Raw genomic sequence first — 17,360 nt, forward strand, 5'->3', positions numbered from 1 at the left:
CGTAAAAGTTAAAGAAAGTTGAGCAAAAATAAGTTGTACACATGTTTTATTAAAAAAGAAACAGGACAAACATTTTTAACAACAAGCTTGAGTATTTTTTTAATTCAAGTATGACTAAAGCTTGTTATGTTTCGATGTAAGAGTCAGAAATCATCTGTGTAAATTTGACAAACGACATGATGAAAAGCAGCAGGTTTTATTGGTCGCTGCAGGCGATAACATCTGCGATTTGACCTCGGATAAAGATAACTTTTACGTTCAGTTTTATCTCTTACATTCAAGAATGCAAAAGGGTTTGGTTTATTACCACTCCCTGGTGTGAAGAAAAAGCGTTTAGACTGCAGTTTTATTATAGAATTATAGGAGGTTTTTCCCTCACATGAACAGAATTTAGCAATATAAGTTTTATAATATGTTTTAAAGCTCTTCATGCATTTTTCCCCACAGTATGAATTCTAAAAATACACATTGAGCTTTTAATTGTCCCTTTTGGGTGTTGGATGTTTATCTTTTTTTTTTTTTAACAGACTTGAGTTATTAATGAAGTATCAAAAACGATTAGGTGACTTTTTCTTACTAAAAATGCAGACAAAGCTTTTCTGTAACTTTCTATCTATTCACATGTAGTATTAAATAAATAAATAACATCTTTAAATGAATTGACACATAAAGACAAAAAAAAGCAGTGATGTACTAAGCAGGACTTTAGAGAGTCTCGGTCAGTGCTGGACAGCCCAAAGCAAACCTCTCTAAAAGATATTGCTCGGGATTCATAGTCGTCTATGAGATTTTGCACTCATACGTCAAATTTCCTCTTCCTCTGCTTGGTTGTCCAGACATCAGAGACATTGATGGCTTTGTACCCTGCAGCTCAAAAACAACATTTCCTCAATCGTTGGACAGTCTTGCAAAAAGACGAGCTGTTATAGTTTCCAGCAAGTATCGGTGTGTTGTCTTTTTTTTTTTTTTTTTGTGAGGAATTTCCAGGCAGTGTGTTGTGAATGAAAATGTGTGTCTGGGTGCGTTTGGGAAGTCCGTCTAATTCTAGTCCTCGTCGCCTTCACTCATGCTGCTCATGGAGGTTGCTCCTTTGGGGGAGGTGGGGGGCGAAGGTCGTGCATTGTGCCAGCGAGCCGGGGGGGACGGAGGTGAGGGGGATCGCAGGGGGGACAGTTCACGGGGAGGACTGTTGCAGGGCGACTCTCTTGGGGACAGAGCGTAGGACAGCATGCGGCCGCTGCGTTCCTGAAGCACTTGTTTCTGTGAAAAAAACACCAGCAAAATTACAATTAAACATCCAGCCATTGAACTACATGTTTAAACACATCTACAATATTTTTGGGGGGTATAAGTCGTGTTTTTTTTACAGTTCAGCATGGGTGCAACTTATACTCAAGTGTGACTTTTATTTAATGAGTAACAACAACCACTAGAGGGCACTGTAGGTGTGTGCATCAGTATTATTTACTACTGACAGCAAGGCAGAAGAAAAAGCGCTACTCAGACTTTGTCCACATTCCCCACTACTACTATACTATAATAGTATTACTGCTACTACTTAACTATTAAAAAAAATATAGTTTTTATAGTATTTATTCTAAAGTATTTATTTATTAATTTATTTTAAAAGCAATTTAGACTCCATGCTCACTAGCCTACTTTTTTTTTAACAGTAAATGCGTCACAGATTTTTCAAAGACTATTTATGAAATCTTAAGATGAAAACTTGTCTGATTTCTAAGAGATACATTTTTATTTCACATAAAAATTGCTCAAGAGCAATGCATTGTGGTCTATATTTGCCAATTGATGCACACTGGTTTTGTGCAGACTTCTGGGAAATTTCTAGGGCACTGGATTTTGGAGTTCTAGTTGGGCAAATCCGAATTTTTCGCCTACTCCTTCGGCTTCCCCCTTACCCCTCCAATTTAAGGGGCATTTGAAGGGAAAAGGGTGTCGAAATAGTTTTCTTTAAAGATAGAGCGAAGGGACTTTGAGTTCTGTGTCCCTCCGCCGCTAGGGTAAACCGTATCACGCTGTGCCACAGAGTGGAAGCACTTTTCTTCTCGTGAGTGTGCTCTGAAGGACAAAAGGTTACATTTAAATGTAAGTAATGATTTTTAGTTTTAACATAACCTTTGTAAAGTTTTAATATAAAACCAATGTTGTTATGTATTACCGAGTGCTAGCAGCTCCGCGCTAGCATAGCCGACTGTAGACTATTGATGACTATTGATGACGAAGTAGCGTCCACATTCACTATTTTTCCATAAATCTCTGTTTGAAGGTCTAATGTAGACATCAGAAGAAGCCATAGGGGTAGGGAAAGAATTCTGATTCAGGTTCAGACAGCTCTACAAAATAATGAACACACTATAAATATGCACTAAGGAATGAGAGGTGAAAGAATTTGGACAAAACCTCAGTCTTACGCCGGGCTTGGCGGAAAAGCGACTCAGAGGATGGAGAATTCATTGGTAATGGTAATTTAAAGTTATACAAAGAGTTTAGTTGACTTGTTAGCATGTTTTTATGTTAGGGTTATCTAAATAATTGTTCATATGTTGCGGTGTAGTTTCATCTCATGTTTTATAAAACTAAATGTACTTCACTGTGTGACGGAAGTGTGGATGTTTTCAGTTTACTATTATCCTATATTCTGTTATTTTGATTTACCTTTTAAGAGGAAATGTTCATTGTTGTCTCTAAATTTAGCTAAATGAATTTAGCTTAAGTTAGTTTCTTATACTCCAGTGCGACTAGTTAATTTTTTTCTCCTTTGTGATGCATTTTTTGGTTGCTGTGACTTAAAGTCTCGCGGGACTAACAGTCTGAAAAATAATAAATAAATTCTAGTGTTTCAATGAGCTTTACTTACCCATGTTCCATCAGGTCCAAAAAGTTCTAAGAAGTTGCCAATGAACTCTCTAGATTTCTCTTCCCATTTCTGAATCAGGTCGTGACTCTTCTCTTCCACACGGCAAACAAAATGTTTGCTCTTTTCCTCAACTGTGCGAACTTTTTCCTTCATGCGGTCTACTTGGTTCTGTAGCCGGTACTTCTTCTCCTATGGGTTTGAAATAGTAAAGAAATATTGTTTAAATTTATGTTAAGTCTGGGCAGACAATTTTTATCAATCAGAGCACACTCCATGTCACAAAAACGGCAGCAGTTGATGTTTTTGCATTGCATTAATAGTGTTGGCTTTCAGTTCTGACATACATTTTTGTTCTGATTCTGTCTGCTGTGGTTTTTAGTGTTACACACAGAATTTTAAGTACTGGCAGCATTTTTTCCAATTATTTTTTTTAACAAATGGAGCACCCCAAGGCTCAATCATAGGCCCACTGCTCTTTCTATCATACTCTTGGCAATCTGCTTGTTTTGCATATATGTTGCTTGAACTCAAACTAAACTTAAATAAACTTTGAATAAAAACATTTCCAATCAACTAAAATGTTTGATTAACAACATTTAAAACAGGAAGTTTTGACTTGATGTGAACTCATTTGTTTCTCTGTCTTTATAATAAATGTCTTTATAATAAATGTCTTTATAATAAATACAACGTACATTGAATTTAAATTATTATTAGGTTTTTGTTTTAATTGCTGACTATTATATGGTCATTTTTTTTAATTAAAATTTTGATTTAAAAAATGTCCAAGTTGTTCTTACTTGGGTCATTTAAACTTGAATTTTCACAGGTCTATACCTACAAAATGCAGTTTCCATTCTTAAATTACAAGAGTTAATTTTACTACAGTACACTTTCCTATAATTAAATGAAAGTTTTAGCTTTGTTCACTTAAATCAAAACTTTTGTACAAACTGGTTTCATTTTGAAACAAGAAATTTAAAAAATAAACAATTTGAGTCAAATCAAAGAGTAAATTGAATGAAATCCTGTAATTAAACATTTTATTGAATTAATCTTATATTCAGAATTGTCCCAAATATCCCAAACTAATGGAGATTTAGCTGATTTTGGTCTTACGTTGATGTAGCTGACATTAAGCTCCTTTGCTGTGTAACCACGCTGAAGATTGCGCCGGGCGTAGACATCATAGTCTCGAACGATTCGAGTGATTATGTCAGAAGTGGAGATTCCCTCCGTTCTTTGTGTGGGCACAAACATCCCTGGTAGAAAAAAAAGCGCAGACTCAGTAACTGTCAGTAAAATGCGTTATCTCATCTTCTTCAGTCAGCGTGTACAAACCTGCCTCCTTGATGTGTTTATAGACATCCTCACTTCCTGCTGAGGAATATGGGATGTCATCATGAGCCACAAAATCAATCTGTGAAAATAAAGACAATTTGTTCCATCCTATTGAGCTGACAGAAAAAGTGGAGATTGAAACCAATTTTTTTTATAATTATTTTAACTGCTGAAAGTGAGAGTTTTTCATCTCTCCACATGTCTAATGGTTTTGTTCACACAATGTCAATATATATTGACAGAAGTCCTATCATAAATGTGATAATTTTGCTCTTTAGAAACCTTAATGGATAGGTGGGAATGTATGCTATTAATGGCATCATGTTTTGGTGCCGCACAGTTCTCAGGTATTTTAGTGTTTTGTCTTTGACTCAGTAAAACAATACATGGTTTTATGTTTAAAGGCATCTCACTGATTCCTGTTAGCTCTCTCACTTTCTGAACTTTTCTTTTTCTGCTTGAGTTTCCATCTGAGTTGTTGTTGTCACACTGTAATGACCGGAGCATCTTTACCACAAATCAAGCTGAAACGCCACCTTTTGACTTGCAGATTATTTTTTGGGTCTTTTTAAAAGTTGGAGTTAAAGTAATAGTTGTTTCATGGCAAAGCTTTTTTAGGTACAACAACTCCACCCTGTGTCAAAACTAGAGAATTCAGCAATCACGTCATTTTAAAATAACAATTAAAGCATCTTTCCAAGAACTCAAAGACACTGTACATGGTTGAGGTTTGACATGAATAAACGAAGAGAATACCAAAAAACCCAACAAAAACCACAGACTGACAGCAATGAAAAAAGATGACAGTACTATGAGTGTTTTGATTTGAAAAAAGAGAAGAGATCCTGAGTTTTGGAGCTGAAACTCTGACGGCTCTGATGGTAGACAAAAGAGAGTCAAAAACTTGTAAGTATAAAATCAACTTTCTTGGATTGCTGACATATTTTAAACATTTCCATGTATGTTTAAATCATAGTTTCACACAGGTACACACACCTTGTGTTTATCCAGAAACTTGGGTGTCAGAGTCCAGGGTGCGTCTCTCAAAACTTCATCAACGTAGCGGCAGTGTCTCAGCGCTTCGTACCGTTCCTGCTCCGTCATGACCGTGAAGCCTTTGTATTTATGAGTCAGCTCATCACTGCAAACTATTGACAGAGAAGAGGAAATAAACTTCACAAGATCATACAAAAACACACAAACACGGTGGATTAGATAAACTCCCTGTGCAGTCTTAAGACCGTTTGGTCTGCCTTGCCTCCGACTAGCAGGTAGGTGTTGGGAAAAAGGTTCTTGGCCTGCATGAGAGCGCGAGCGTGTCCAGAGTGGAACAGGTCAAAGATGCCATCTGCATAGACTCTGACAGGCCGGTCAACTAAAAGACAAACAACAATGTGATGCTTTATTCAGGTGTTTTTCGTTTAGGCTTGGGGCGCTTCCTGAGACAGACATAAAGACCGGAATTTCTTATTATTAATCCAATAAAGAAAAGAGCAACTGCAAAATACAGAGTCAAAGCCACTACTGGCAATAGATATAGCCCAAATAAGTTGCGATGGGGAAAGTTCTAAGATGTAGCCACAGGAAATGAAGTGGTAGCATATGTCTCCATAAACGAAAGTAATGAGTTAAGGTGTTTTAGAATATTTTAGAGCTTGTTAGATGCATTGAATCACTGAATATCTGGGTTAGATCATTTTATTTTTGAGAGCCTTCCAATGAAAATTGTGTTTTTAATGTGTTGTTGTGGTTTTGTTCTCATGATGGAGGACAAGTATGAGAAAATTACTGTATTTTCCGGAGTATAAGTGTTTTTTTCATAGTTTATCCAGGGGTGCGACTTATACTCAGGAGCGACTTATTTGTGATTTTTTATTTTTTTAAACATAAATAGGCTTAAATCTTTGTTTTTTTTCTCCCCTAGGAACTGGTTGTTTCTGCTAACAACCACTAGAGGGCGCAACATTTTCTTCTGTCAGTGCCAGAAAAGAAGTGTCGTCCAAAACAAACATTTCCTCTTAAACTTATACTCCAGAGTAACTTATTTATGGTTTTCTTCTTTTTGATTAGACATTTTTTGCTCCTGCGACTTACACTCCGGTGCAACTTATAATCCAGAAAATATGGTACGCTTACAATTGCATTTCTGATTATTTTATTATTTAGACCATTGCAAATTACTAGCAAACAAGAAAAAAATATTGAAAAAAGGCTTATAGGTGTGACATACAAGCTACAATCAAGCTCCCTGCTCCACTCTATTCTGATGTTTCCACTTGCAGACAAATAGATCCATGAACGTCTTCATTTTTCTCATCCAAGCTAACTCAAAATTGTATGGCTGGATAACTCCAATACTGCTTGCCAGTTTTGTTGCACTAGTAATGTTAGATTGAGGTTGTAGAGGGCTTTAAGCTAACAGGAGAGAGTGTAAACAGATGAATGATGGGAAGTGGAGGCAGGCTTACTTTGTGCCACAACTCAGAGGCAACTTTCTAATAAACTACTGCCACTTTACAGAAACTATGTTTCAGAAAATGACAGGTTCTTTGATTTTGGTTAAACAAACAGCACCATCATAATAATAATAATAAAACACTGTGATGCTTTTAATATAGACCAAAAGAGGATCAGAGGGATTTAGTTATCTGTTATTTAGTTATCTACATTTATTAATTCTTGGTGTGGTGTAAAAAAAGCATTTCACTGCTGCATTGCAATTCAATTCAAGTATGTGAAAAATAAAATTGATTGATTGATTTTTTTACACAATAGGACAGGTATTGATAATTTTAGGGTAAAAGACACTTGTCAGGACCTCTGCAGGTTTGATATGGCCTGTTTTGTGGTTGACACTGCTCCAGACCTGGATGAATCTTGCCCTATTTTATCTGTTTTTTGATGTTTTATTTCCATTTTGAATAACCATGTTTTTTTGCATTTTTGGGTAGGGCGTTCCCTGTGGAATTTACATTTTGGGAAATTTGGGAATACTATATTAATTATGCTTCCATGGTTTTTTTGTGAGTGGGCATTTTTATTTTTAAAAAATGTCCTTACAACAAGAGTCCCTGTGTGGGAGTGGCCAGATGTCACATCGACGACACGAATGTGTGCAGCTTTAACAAGTATTCATACCTCTAAATAAATCCCCGTAGTGCTAATTTATAGCAGAAGTTCATGTGAATAAAATGTAATATTTGTATTTGCAAACTGGTTTAGAGGTAGAAAGAACAGTATTTTAAAATGTAAAGCAAAGTAATGAAAGATGAAAGTTGGAATTCAAACGAAATAGATCAAAATCCAAGAATGAGTGGGATGTTGAAGGAGGCGTACCTGGGGTGCCTCTGCGGGCCTGCTCGATGGTGAGCTTTTCGTGAGGTGCTCGACAGTCGCAGCTGGTCTCCCTGGCAAAAATGGCAGGCTCGATGAGAGTCTGAGACAGAGCAAGTGGGTCATAAATAGGATCTGTGAGGGAGCACACGCTCACAACATGCAAAATACATAAGCAGCCTTTCTGCTGAAGCCCTTCAGATGTTCTCATACAGCCTTCCTGCCTCTGCCCTCGCAGTTGCATCGAGCTCCATTAAGGTATTGACCACAGCTGATGCTCACTCTGCTTTTAGACAACACAGCGAGATGGACAGAGCTGCACTCAGGCTCATTGATCAGCGGGAGTAAGGTGACATACACTTCTGCAACACCATCTGTCTGATTTAGTTAAGGTGTCAAAAATTAGAAGAAGCTGTGGTTGACTTCTTGAATGGGCCCAAATGCATTTAAACTGATGAAAAGGAAAAAAATATATATATATCACTCTGATCAAACTGCATCAAGGTCAAAGTGTTGCAGTGCGATTGTGCCTGAAAAACCACCAGTGTCTGCCATCTGTTGACTGCTGGGAATATTCATTGAGATTCAGTCACACCACAGAAAGAGAACCAGCGCAGAGCAGGAAGCCGTGGGTGTGTGAGAGAGGAGGATGCAAACATGGAAACGGATTTATTATCCGTGAACGAGCACCTGACGTCGATGCATCTTCCAGGAACGACCTGCAGGAGAAAAGGATTCAACATTTCTTCGCAGTATTCAAAGGCCTTCCATTTTTATTCCTGTTCGCCAAATCAAGCTGCACCATGGGAATCCATGCACATGTGGGTGGGTTAATGCAGCCAGAACTAGAATGCTGCATCAATACTCAGAGTATTTTTAATTGACCTGCATAGTGAAATTGATTCTGGTTTATTTAATTTTTGAAGATCTGCAGCTTTGAGCATATTTTTAATTATTCAAAAGAGGTTACAGTGTTTTTTTGTCTGTAATCCTGGGATTTTTTGGAAATAAGTTTACTGAGCATTAATTCTGAGTAAATTAGGTCTGCAAAATTAGAAGAATTTGGGAAAAAATACTTTAGTTTCAGTCTGAAAACTAGATTTCACAATAAAATGAAGCTGAGATAGATGTACAACACATTGTCATCGGCGTAAGTGAAAGCCGGTTTTGCCTTCTGCCTTAGCATTATAGCAAGATTACACAAATATCTAAAACGGTTGCAGAAAAATGGGTGAAATGTTCTTAAAAGCAAAGGAAAAAAATGCAAAGGTGTGGATTTATTTATTAAAATAGCATTTTTAAGTAGAAAATATGACAATATTTAGTAAAAGTGTCTTGTGCAATCACCAGTAAAGATGAACGACACCTGATTTACTGTGTTCTACTTTACTATATTTTGATTTTATTTGATTTCTTTCATCAGGAGGACTACGCCAACGCTTTAAGAAAGCAATCACATCCCCTCTTATTCAACCAGAGCAGTTAGAATCCAGCAATTTAGCAAAAAGCAGCTAAACTTGGAGATTGGGATGGGAGCACACGCTGTAAAGATGACTCTGGCACAAACAAAGAACATCTGGCATAAGAAGGATTAAATCCAGAAAGACGAACAGTGGGTTGGAGGTAGCAAAGGCAGGGAATTGTGGAGATTTTTTTACAAAAGAGAGGCTAGTTGGAAATGAAGCATATAGACAAAATGGAGATTAATTTAAATTAGGAATTATACTAAAATTAAAAACCAGAATGTCCTCTTTGGTCCGGTGTCTTAAAAACTGGATGTTCCTCCCTTAAGTAAACCATTTTTTTCTTAAAAGCATCAAACAAAAACATTGTCCACTCAGCAGTCTGTGAATGCCAGCAGCAGCAAGCTGCACAGGATCTGTTTCATAACGGGGATAACACAAGATGCCCAGTCTCCTCCCCAGTCTTTGTCACACAAAAGCCTCCCTCCTCTTCCACACACACACACACACAAACCCACAGACAAAAACAGAGCCAGCCACAGATGCCCTACCGTTCGGGGATGAGGGCAGGTGTGTTCAAGTTCCTCCATTTTTCCTCGGACTCATGGGATGCAGCTGAGATCTCTCTGATATGTGACTCAGCATCAGTGAGACGATGGCTCTCTCCTCCTCACTCTGTCTCCTCTGTTGGCCCCGCCCACTCTATGTCCTTTACTCACCCTCTTGACTCCTCCCTGTGACGACTTGATGCAAAAACAGGGCCAATGTGAAGAGGCTCACTTCGTCTTTGCTCACTTCATCAAGAAGCTGTGATACAACCATTTTTTTTAAATCACAATTGTCTTATTTGAATCAATCAAATATAGCTTTATGCATTAAAAAAAACATAATGTGTTGCTGATATTTGCCATGTTTTTACCCAAATTTTGAAATAAAAACTGAAATTGATTTTTTAAAATAAATGTTCGCAATTATTAAGTGTGTGAACGCCACGATCAGCATAGACGATCTTTGTGTGATGGCAGACCATCGGAAGAGCATTGGAAGGGGCGGGGCTGTGAAGAGCTTTCCCCATGGCAACGAAGATGAAAGAGCTCCAAAGAATGGACCAATCAGAGAAAAGCCAGCACTTTGGCATATAAACAATAAAAATTGGCCGACTTATTTGGCAAAAAAATTATAATGAAAAATTATATGATTAACTTGACCTTTAAATTTTTTTTGAAAGATTTGTTAGCAGAATGTGGGCTTCATGTTAACAGTATTAGATTCTTCTGCTTTAATAAAACAAAATTATTTTTTAAATCAGAATTTAGAATAAACTATAAACTAAAACTTGAATATACATATTTTATATAGACATATAAAATATAAATACATATAAATACATATAAATACGAACATAGTTCTAAGAATAAATTTAAAGAATTTCACAGGTTTTTCATGACAAAAGAGAAATTGAAAGTAGATTAATCCTCTTTAACTTTAAACTTGGAAAAATAAAAATAAATCTCATTTTACAAACATAGGAAACCAAGACAGAACAAAAATATGCCATCATTTCAGATTTATAGGCTACTTTTAAAAATCTATAAAAAATAATGTGTCAGAAGAGAAATCTGGTGCAGAATATATTCTGTCTCTTCTGTGGGAAACAATAACCAACAATTGCTTTTGCAAAATCCATTTTAGATGAAAACAGGATGTTGTACACAGAAAGCACATTTTATTAACTCTAAATGAGGCCATAGCTTAAGTGTGAGCGTTAGAGGCAAAATCAGATATGAAACTCAACCTGATTCAAACTTTACAAAACCAAAAACAAACAGGAAGTGGTTTACAGGAATCGATTTAGTGTGATTTTTTACTCTGAATCAGATGTTGTTGCAGAATTCAATAAAAAAACAAAGAGTGACACTGTTTGGATGTTAAACCAAGGGTAGAAGATTAAAAACGTTTGACTTTAACTAGCAGAAAAAAGAAAGAAAAAGCTTTCAACAGCTTTCAATGTACTTAAAGCACTTGTTTTTCCCTTTTTCAGGTTTGGGTTCTATCGTAAAAAATGAATGCAAACTAATAAAAAAAAAGAATAAAAAATACTCTCCAAAACATTACTGTTCAAAAAAGCTTTTTTTTGTTTTTAAATTTCATACTTGAAAAAAGGCAACTTTTTAAATCATTACTAAACAAATATTCATTTAAAACTCCTTTTTTAGTCTGATAAATAGATTTCCCCTAACCTTCCCCTTAACTGTTCAAGTAGAAGCTGCAAAACTGAATGCCAATTTGCCCATTTCTACCCCGTGAAAGACAAAAAAAGGATCAATTTGTTTTATTGCATTACAGAGCATATCTATAAAAATGAGTAAATAAATAAAAAAGTGGGGAAAACACAAATAATCAAATATTAAGAGTTCTGGTATAAATTATTATCATGATCAAAAGTGGAAAGTGTTCTTTCATTTTTACTTTTCATAAATGTGAGATAAAATATAAAAAACCTTCTTTATGAAATGTATTACAGAGTAATTTGAATTGCGACATTTTAAAAATTTCAAGTATTAATAAAACATTCAGAAATAAATAAAACAATTTACCATCTGAGATTATTCTAAAAAGTAGGCCTTTTTAAAGTTACTCTATTTTGAGCAAAAACATGAAATTTTGTACAAAAGTTAAAGCTATCACAAAAACATTTTAAATATATATATTCATAAAATAATTGATTTTAAATTATTACAAAAAAAACCCACAAATGTTAAAGCTCAATGAATGGGTAAATATCATTAATGTGTAAAAAAAATAGATTTCACATTGATCAACACTGCCACCCAGTGGACATATATATATTAGCATGTAAAGCAGGATGTCATTGATTTGACGTCACTTCCTGCATATGACTTTCCCCGGGAAGATCATTTGGCGCGACTGTATTGTTGTTGTTGACCTGCCATCGTCCCTACTTTGTAAAGCTGTTGGTGAATACACAAACTAGAAGTTATGTCTCCAGTTTCAAACACAGATAAAGACGTGGACGCTACGGGAAGCGGTGAGTTTGTGTTTTTAAGACTTTTGGTATTTTGAACGAGGAAGGTGAAGCACGCGGCTAACAGTTTAGCTAGCTGACGTTTACGCTTTCTAGCAAGCTTCTTGTCCTTAAAATCTACAACTAATCAACATATATGCTTTTATTATGCATTACGTGTTCATAAGGGCTAACATTTATGATAGTATTGTATAGGAGAGATGTCAAGTTGGTTGGTTTCTGTGCTCAGATGATGGCGGTGATGCCTGCAGCCTGGCCAAGTCTCGCTCCAGACGAGAGAAGAGGGAGAAGGTTGGCAGGAAGTCTGCTCTGGAGCAGCTCAAGAAAGCCAAGATGGGGGAGAAGATCAAATATGAGGTCAAGTGGGGCAGATTCTTCTTTTGTCTGGTTCCTTGTCACTCAAGGGTTGTTTTCATTTATTTTGTTTTGAAAATTAATGCAAGTAAAATAAGAAAACCCAAGCATTGTTGACACGAAACAGAATATAACACATTTATTTATTTTTTTCTAGGTAGAGGAGTTTACTCATGTGTATGAGGAGGTGGATGAGGAGCAGTACTCTAAATTGGTGCAAGAAAGGCAGGAGGACGACTGGATTATCGACGATGGTAAGGCTCAGTTATTCTTCATCATCATGAAGGAAAAAAAAACAAACTAGAATACATATCTTCTTTCAGATGGTACGGGATATGTGGAGGACGGACGAGAAATCTTTGATGATGATCTGGATGATGACGTGGTGGAAAAGCGAGGTGAGAACAGTTGGAGGGATCGACAGTTTTGACTCAAATGCCAGATCTGTAGAAACACTTTAGGTTTTTTTTTTCCTTTTTTTGTAGGAAAAGGTGGCGCCAAAGGAGCGGAGTCCAAGAAAACGGCGAAGAAAGCTGCAGTAACCAAACCCAACACCATAAAGAGCCTTTTCATGAACAGTAATGTGAAAAAGCCTGCAGAGGTGCGTATTTTATTCCTTTGGAATGCTAATAATGTCACATTTTTTATGTAAATGTATTTATTTTGTCTAATCAAATGACTCGTTTTGTGTTATTTATTTTCGTTTCTGAAAACTATATTTTGAAGTTTTTTTTCGCATCTTGCAGAAGGATATTGATTTATCTAAAGATGACCTGTTAGGAGATATCCTACAGGATCTGCACTCTGAGGTCAGTAATATAATACATTTAAACAAACTTTTTATTTCAGTTTTTGCCTGTCTTCATCTCATTTGAGGTTTTTTCTTATATTCCAGAAACCAGCTGTTCTGGCTCCTCCCCCAGTGGTCAATCTGAAGAAAAAGAAGTCTTTGGGATCCCCCATGAACCCCTTCTCCATCAGACCTCAGATCCCTAAGGTAGCTTTACACCTCCAGACTATTTGTGTTCATTAGCTGTTCATCTAACTTCATTCCTGTTGTTTTAGGAGTCTCCTACAACGGGTTTAAAGGCTAAAATCGTCCGTCCTCCACCTTTAGAGGTCAGACCGCCGGCCTGCCCGTCTCCCACTCTGGAAAAAAGCAGCAAGAAGGTGGAAAAAGTAAAAGAAGAAGAAGAAGGTGATGAACGCTACAGCTCTTTAGCATTTGTTGTTTTTAATCATAGACTAATGGAGGTATTGTCTTCTCAGAGAACGACTCACTGGCATTGGACGAGGTGGATTTTGATGAACCGATGGAGGTGGAGTCTGAGCTCAAAGAGGAAGCTGACGTAAAACCCTCAGTGCCTGCAGTTAAAGTTGAGCCAAAGAAGGAGCCCCCGAGTCCAGGTCCCCTGTATGTTTACCCCTTTGATTTCCCTGTAATATGTCTTCACTATTGTTCCTAAAACCCCACTCTGATCATCTTTTTATCTATTTAAAATTTATTATTTATTACTCCTGAATAAGGGGTTTGTTCCTCCTGGAGGAGGCGACAGATTGCTCCTGAGTGTTTCTATTTTCTCACTGTTGTCTCAGGCTGCTGTTATTAACTTTTCCTCATAAATTCGCAAATCAAATAACTTAAAATAAGACAAAATGTGCTGATTTATGCTTCTCACTGTTGGTTTAAATGTGGAAATTTGAGATTTTCTGCTTTACAGTTGCGCCAAGTGAAAATTGATTTAAAATTTAAATGTAATTTAGGATTACAATCTTTTGTAAAAAAAAAAAAAAAAAAATCACACACACAAACGCTTTAGCTGGATTAAACCTAAATGTTTGTCCCTAAAGGGAGAGTCTGAAACTTGATAAAATGTTTAAAAGATGGATTTAAATTTTTGATTCCTGAAAAGCAAGAACTTTTGCTTTTATTCAAATCGGTGATGCACAGTTTTTGTTGCAGTCCTTCCGCAGTTGGAGGTCATTGGGGTCAAGATGAGGAGACTGGAGCGAGTGAAGTCCCTGTGGAAGTGCAGGTGGACTCCAGCCAGCTGCCGTTGGTGGAGGGGGAAGACGGAGAGCCGGCCTTTCGCTTTTATTGGCTGGACGCCTTTGAAGACCCGTACAACCAACCGGGTAAGTCGTGGTCGGACCTGCAGTGGATCAAAAGAAGTCCTTCATCCTTTCATATTCAAAGAAGTGTCTGAGGTTTGTGTAGCCTGTCCTGATCTTTTGCTCTGACTGTGGCTCAGGTGTGGTCTACCTGTTTGGCAAAGTGTGGATTCAGTCGGCGAAGTCTCACGTGAGCTGCTGCGTCACCGTCAAGAACATTGAGCGGACCGTTTACCTTCTGCCTCGTGAATATGTGAGTGCCAGTATGTGTGTTTGAGTCCAGAAGGATGTTGTTGTTTAAAAGGGAAATCACAGATATGCTCAGAAAAATGTGGGAAAAGTCTTTTTTTCAGTTTATTATCTTGAGATAAGACCAATTTTAGATATTTTTTCAGCTCATTTTATCTTTGAAATAGTTCTAGAGACATTGTGTGTTTATTGATGATCCTGGTTTGATGTTTTTTTTATATATCTTCCTCTTAGAGAAAGTTAGTAATATGTAAAGTTAGGGTACAAAGATCATTTGTTTTATTTTTTCACTTTTTCTTTTGTTTTTTTACTCAACTGCACTCATGAGTGGTGAACAAAAGACAAACTTTGTTGAATCTTCTGGTATATTTTTTTTTGATACACCCTTAATCAAAAGCAACAACTTGTTAGGCTGTTACAACTGCTTTCAAAATAAAAGCATCACAGCCCATCTTCAGAATAAAACCATCACATTACAACAGTACATTCTTTGGCAAACTCGCCCATCAGAAAATGTATTTTTGGTTCATTCGGAAGCAGTGATTGAGTGGTTCATGTTAAAGTCCCACTCTAAGCATCTTTTGACCTATTTTCAAAGCGTTCCAGGCGTTCTTTTATTTATGATTTTTAAATTGCATTTTTTTTAGGGTCGGCTCCAGAGTCACAATAATTTGATTGAATAAATACCCCCATAAAGTCTAATTTTCTTCATTTTCTCCACTTCACTTTTGGATCTCCTGCTCCCTTTTTGTTAAAGTTCTCATAAAGTATTCCAAAAGCCCACACGATTTTTTTAATCCTTTCCTTTGTTTACAGTGATAAGGAAGCTTGCAGCCTGTAAACATCTTTGATTGGCTGAATACTATCACTCTGTCTGATTAAGTACTGATCCAAATACAGAATGAGTCTGCTTTTTACATTTTTACCAAAAATAGGCAAGTAGGTGGGACAAAAACGCCAAAAATGTCTAAAAATTTACTCACAGGGCATAAAAATTGAAGCCTTTGCTTTTTGTTTGAGTTGATATTGTTTAAAAAAAAAAACAAGATTGATGACCTGAATCATAGAAACCAAAACCTGACAGTATTTATTTCTGTTTGGAATTTAAGTGAATTATCAGGTAGAAGAATCCACCTAGTGGTCATTTAGAGAACTGACGTAGCTCCGGCTGTTTTTTGTTTGTATGTGTGCTTCAGTCAGGAAGTCATGACTGGCTGTAGCCTTAATCTAGATTCATGTTTGCCATATATTTGGTGCAGATTTACCTTTTTCAAATTTGCAGGTAAAAAAAATCTCCTTTTTGTCCAGAAAAGTAAATTAAACTAAATAAAACAAAAATCCTGTTTTGTGTTATTTTTTGTCCTGTGTCTGTTTTGCTCTTTAATTTAGATCTGGCGCAAATGTGTTGGTAAACTTCTAAATGTTATAAAATTCTCAGTTCTGTGACTTATTGAATCTACTCAACAGAAAACCAACCCCAAAACTGGTGCGGTGTCGGCCGAGCCCGTAGGAATGATGGACGTTTACCAAGAATTCAGCGAGCTCTCTGAGAAATTTAAGGTCATGAAGTTCAAATCCAAGGTCGGTGTTTGCCCTTTTTTGTCTAAACTTTTTTACATAATTTTTAATGTTTTATTTTTGTCCTATTTGATTTCTCTTCATCCATTTTTTCTACTCGTCCTCCTGCAGAAGGTGGAGAAGAACTACGCTTTTGAAATTCCTGATGTGCCCACTCAGTGTGACTACCTGCAGATCCAGTACTCTGTGAGCAAACGCATCCTTCGACGCCGTCGTTCAAAACCCGAAAAGCTTAAGTTAATGTATATTTGTGTGTTTTGTTTATTGAAGGCAGAGTTTCCTGCTCTGCCGCCCGACCTGAAGGGGGCGACCTTCTCCCACATTTTTGGAACGAACACCTCCAGTCTGGAGCATTTCCTCCTCAGTAGGAAAATTAAAGGTCCCTGTTGGTTGGATATCAAAACGCCGCGTAAGGAAGACCTTTACAGACCTTTTAAAAGTGTAACATCAATCTAGATTTTAGTCATGTCTCACGTGAAGTAGCTAAAAGTGCTCGTGTAAGCGCCGGGCGGTTTGGAGTTCTGACATGTCGACCCTGTCTGTGGTAGAGATGATGAACCAGCCGGTCAGCTGGTGTAAGGTGGAGGCTTTGGCTCTGAGGAGTGACATGATCTCTTTGGTAAAAGACCTGCCACCTCCGCCGCTCACGGTCATGTCCATCAGCCTCAAGACTGTACAGAACCCAAAGACGCACCACAACGAGGTCAGAGCACGAGCGAGGGCTGCTGATAACAGCTTTTTAAAAAATATTTGTCCATATTTGCTAAAATAAGTCATATTATTAGTAAGAGACACAAGTTTGGTGCATAGGGGAACGTAAGGGGATTTTCTCTGCAGATTGTGTCCCTCGCTGCCCTCCTTCACTATGGCTTCCACATGGACAAAGCTCCTCCTCAGCCTCCGTATCAGAATTATTTCTGCGGTGAGTTTTCTAGCTCTAAATCTAAGAAGGAAACTCGTTAAAAAGTCCTTTAGTGTTGAAAAAATGTGCACAATTTTGTCAGAT

At 37.1% G+C, this 17,360-nt stretch overlaps 2 protein-coding genes across 4 annotated transcripts in view; one reads left to right on the forward strand and one right to left on the reverse strand.

Annotated features, from left to right (window-relative positions):
• Positions 1–29: 29 nt before the first annotated feature.
• pcyt1ba (phosphate cytidylyltransferase 1, choline, beta a) lies at positions 30–9,744 on the reverse strand. 2 transcript variants are annotated; one of them, XM_024279957.2, is made up of 8 exons: positions 9,567–9,735; positions 7,556–7,655; positions 5,478–5,594; positions 5,216–5,367; positions 4,220–4,298; positions 3,998–4,140; positions 2,879–3,067; positions 30–1,260 (listed from the first exon to the last, which is right to left on the reverse strand). In XM_024279957.2, exons 1-8 carry the CDS (start codon positions 9,603–9,605, stop codon positions 1,045–1,047), a joined length of 1,035 nt encoding a protein of 344 aa, XP_024135725.1. In that variant the 5' UTR covers positions 9,606–9,735; the 3' UTR covers positions 30–1,044. The 2 variants fall into 2 exon arrangements, with proteins under 2 accessions (XP_024135725.1, XP_024135726.1); XM_024279958.2 differs by lacking the exon at positions 2,879–3,067 and having other exon boundaries at positions 9,567–9,744.
• Positions 9,745–11,902: 2,158 nt separating this feature from the next.
• Positions 11,903–17,360, forward strand: part of pola1 (polymerase (DNA directed), alpha 1) — a 60,939-nt gene continuing 55,481 nt past the window's right edge. Inside the window, exons 1-16 of one of the 2 annotated variants that reach the window (XM_024280312.2) lie at positions 11,903–12,064; positions 12,291–12,418; positions 12,573–12,669; positions 12,739–12,813; positions 12,901–13,016; positions 13,162–13,224; positions 13,311–13,412; positions 13,481–13,613; positions 13,682–13,829; positions 14,379–14,551; positions 14,668–14,780; positions 16,244–16,357; positions 16,466–16,540; positions 16,625–16,763; positions 16,903–17,057; positions 17,192–17,276. In XM_024280312.2, the coding sequence (XP_024136080.1) occupies positions 12,016–12,064; positions 12,291–12,418; positions 12,573–12,669; positions 12,739–12,813; positions 12,901–13,016; positions 13,162–13,224; positions 13,311–13,412; positions 13,481–13,613; positions 13,682–13,829; positions 14,379–14,551; positions 14,668–14,780; positions 16,244–16,357; positions 16,466–16,540; positions 16,625–16,763; positions 16,903–17,057; positions 17,192–17,276 (1,765 nt within the window). In that variant the 5' untranslated portion in view covers positions 11,903–12,015. The remainder of the gene's footprint in view (positions 12,065–12,290; positions 12,419–12,572; positions 12,670–12,738; positions 12,814–12,900; positions 13,017–13,161; positions 13,225–13,310; positions 13,413–13,480; positions 13,614–13,681; positions 13,830–14,378; positions 14,552–14,667; positions 14,781–16,243; positions 16,358–16,465; positions 16,541–16,624; positions 16,764–16,902; positions 17,058–17,191; positions 17,277–17,360) is intronic. The other variant, XM_024280313.2, reaches the window with a different exon arrangement.

Source organism: Oryzias melastigma, linkage group LG20 (genome assembly GCF_002922805.2).
Source record: "Oryzias melastigma strain HK-1 linkage group LG20, ASM292280v2, whole genome shotgun sequence".
Lineage (NCBI taxonomy): Eukaryota > Metazoa > Chordata > Actinopteri > Beloniformes > Adrianichthyidae > Oryzias > Oryzias melastigma.

What these genes read in the sequence shown, in the direction of transcription:
- pcyt1ba (XM_024279957.2), bottom strand. Translation starts at nt 9,605, where the DNA reads ATGGAGGAACTTGAACACACCTGCCCTCATCCCCGAACG. An exon ending in TAAACACATCAAGGAGGCAG is followed by an intron (nt 4,141 to 4,219) that starts GTTTGTACACGC and finishes TTTTTCTACCAG; the next exon opens with GGATGTTTGTGCCCACACAA. An exon ending in TTGGACCTGATGGAACATGG is followed by an intron (nt 1,261 to 2,878) that starts GTAAGTAAAGCT and finishes TTTTTTTCACAG; the next exon opens with AAACAAGTGCTTCAGGAACG.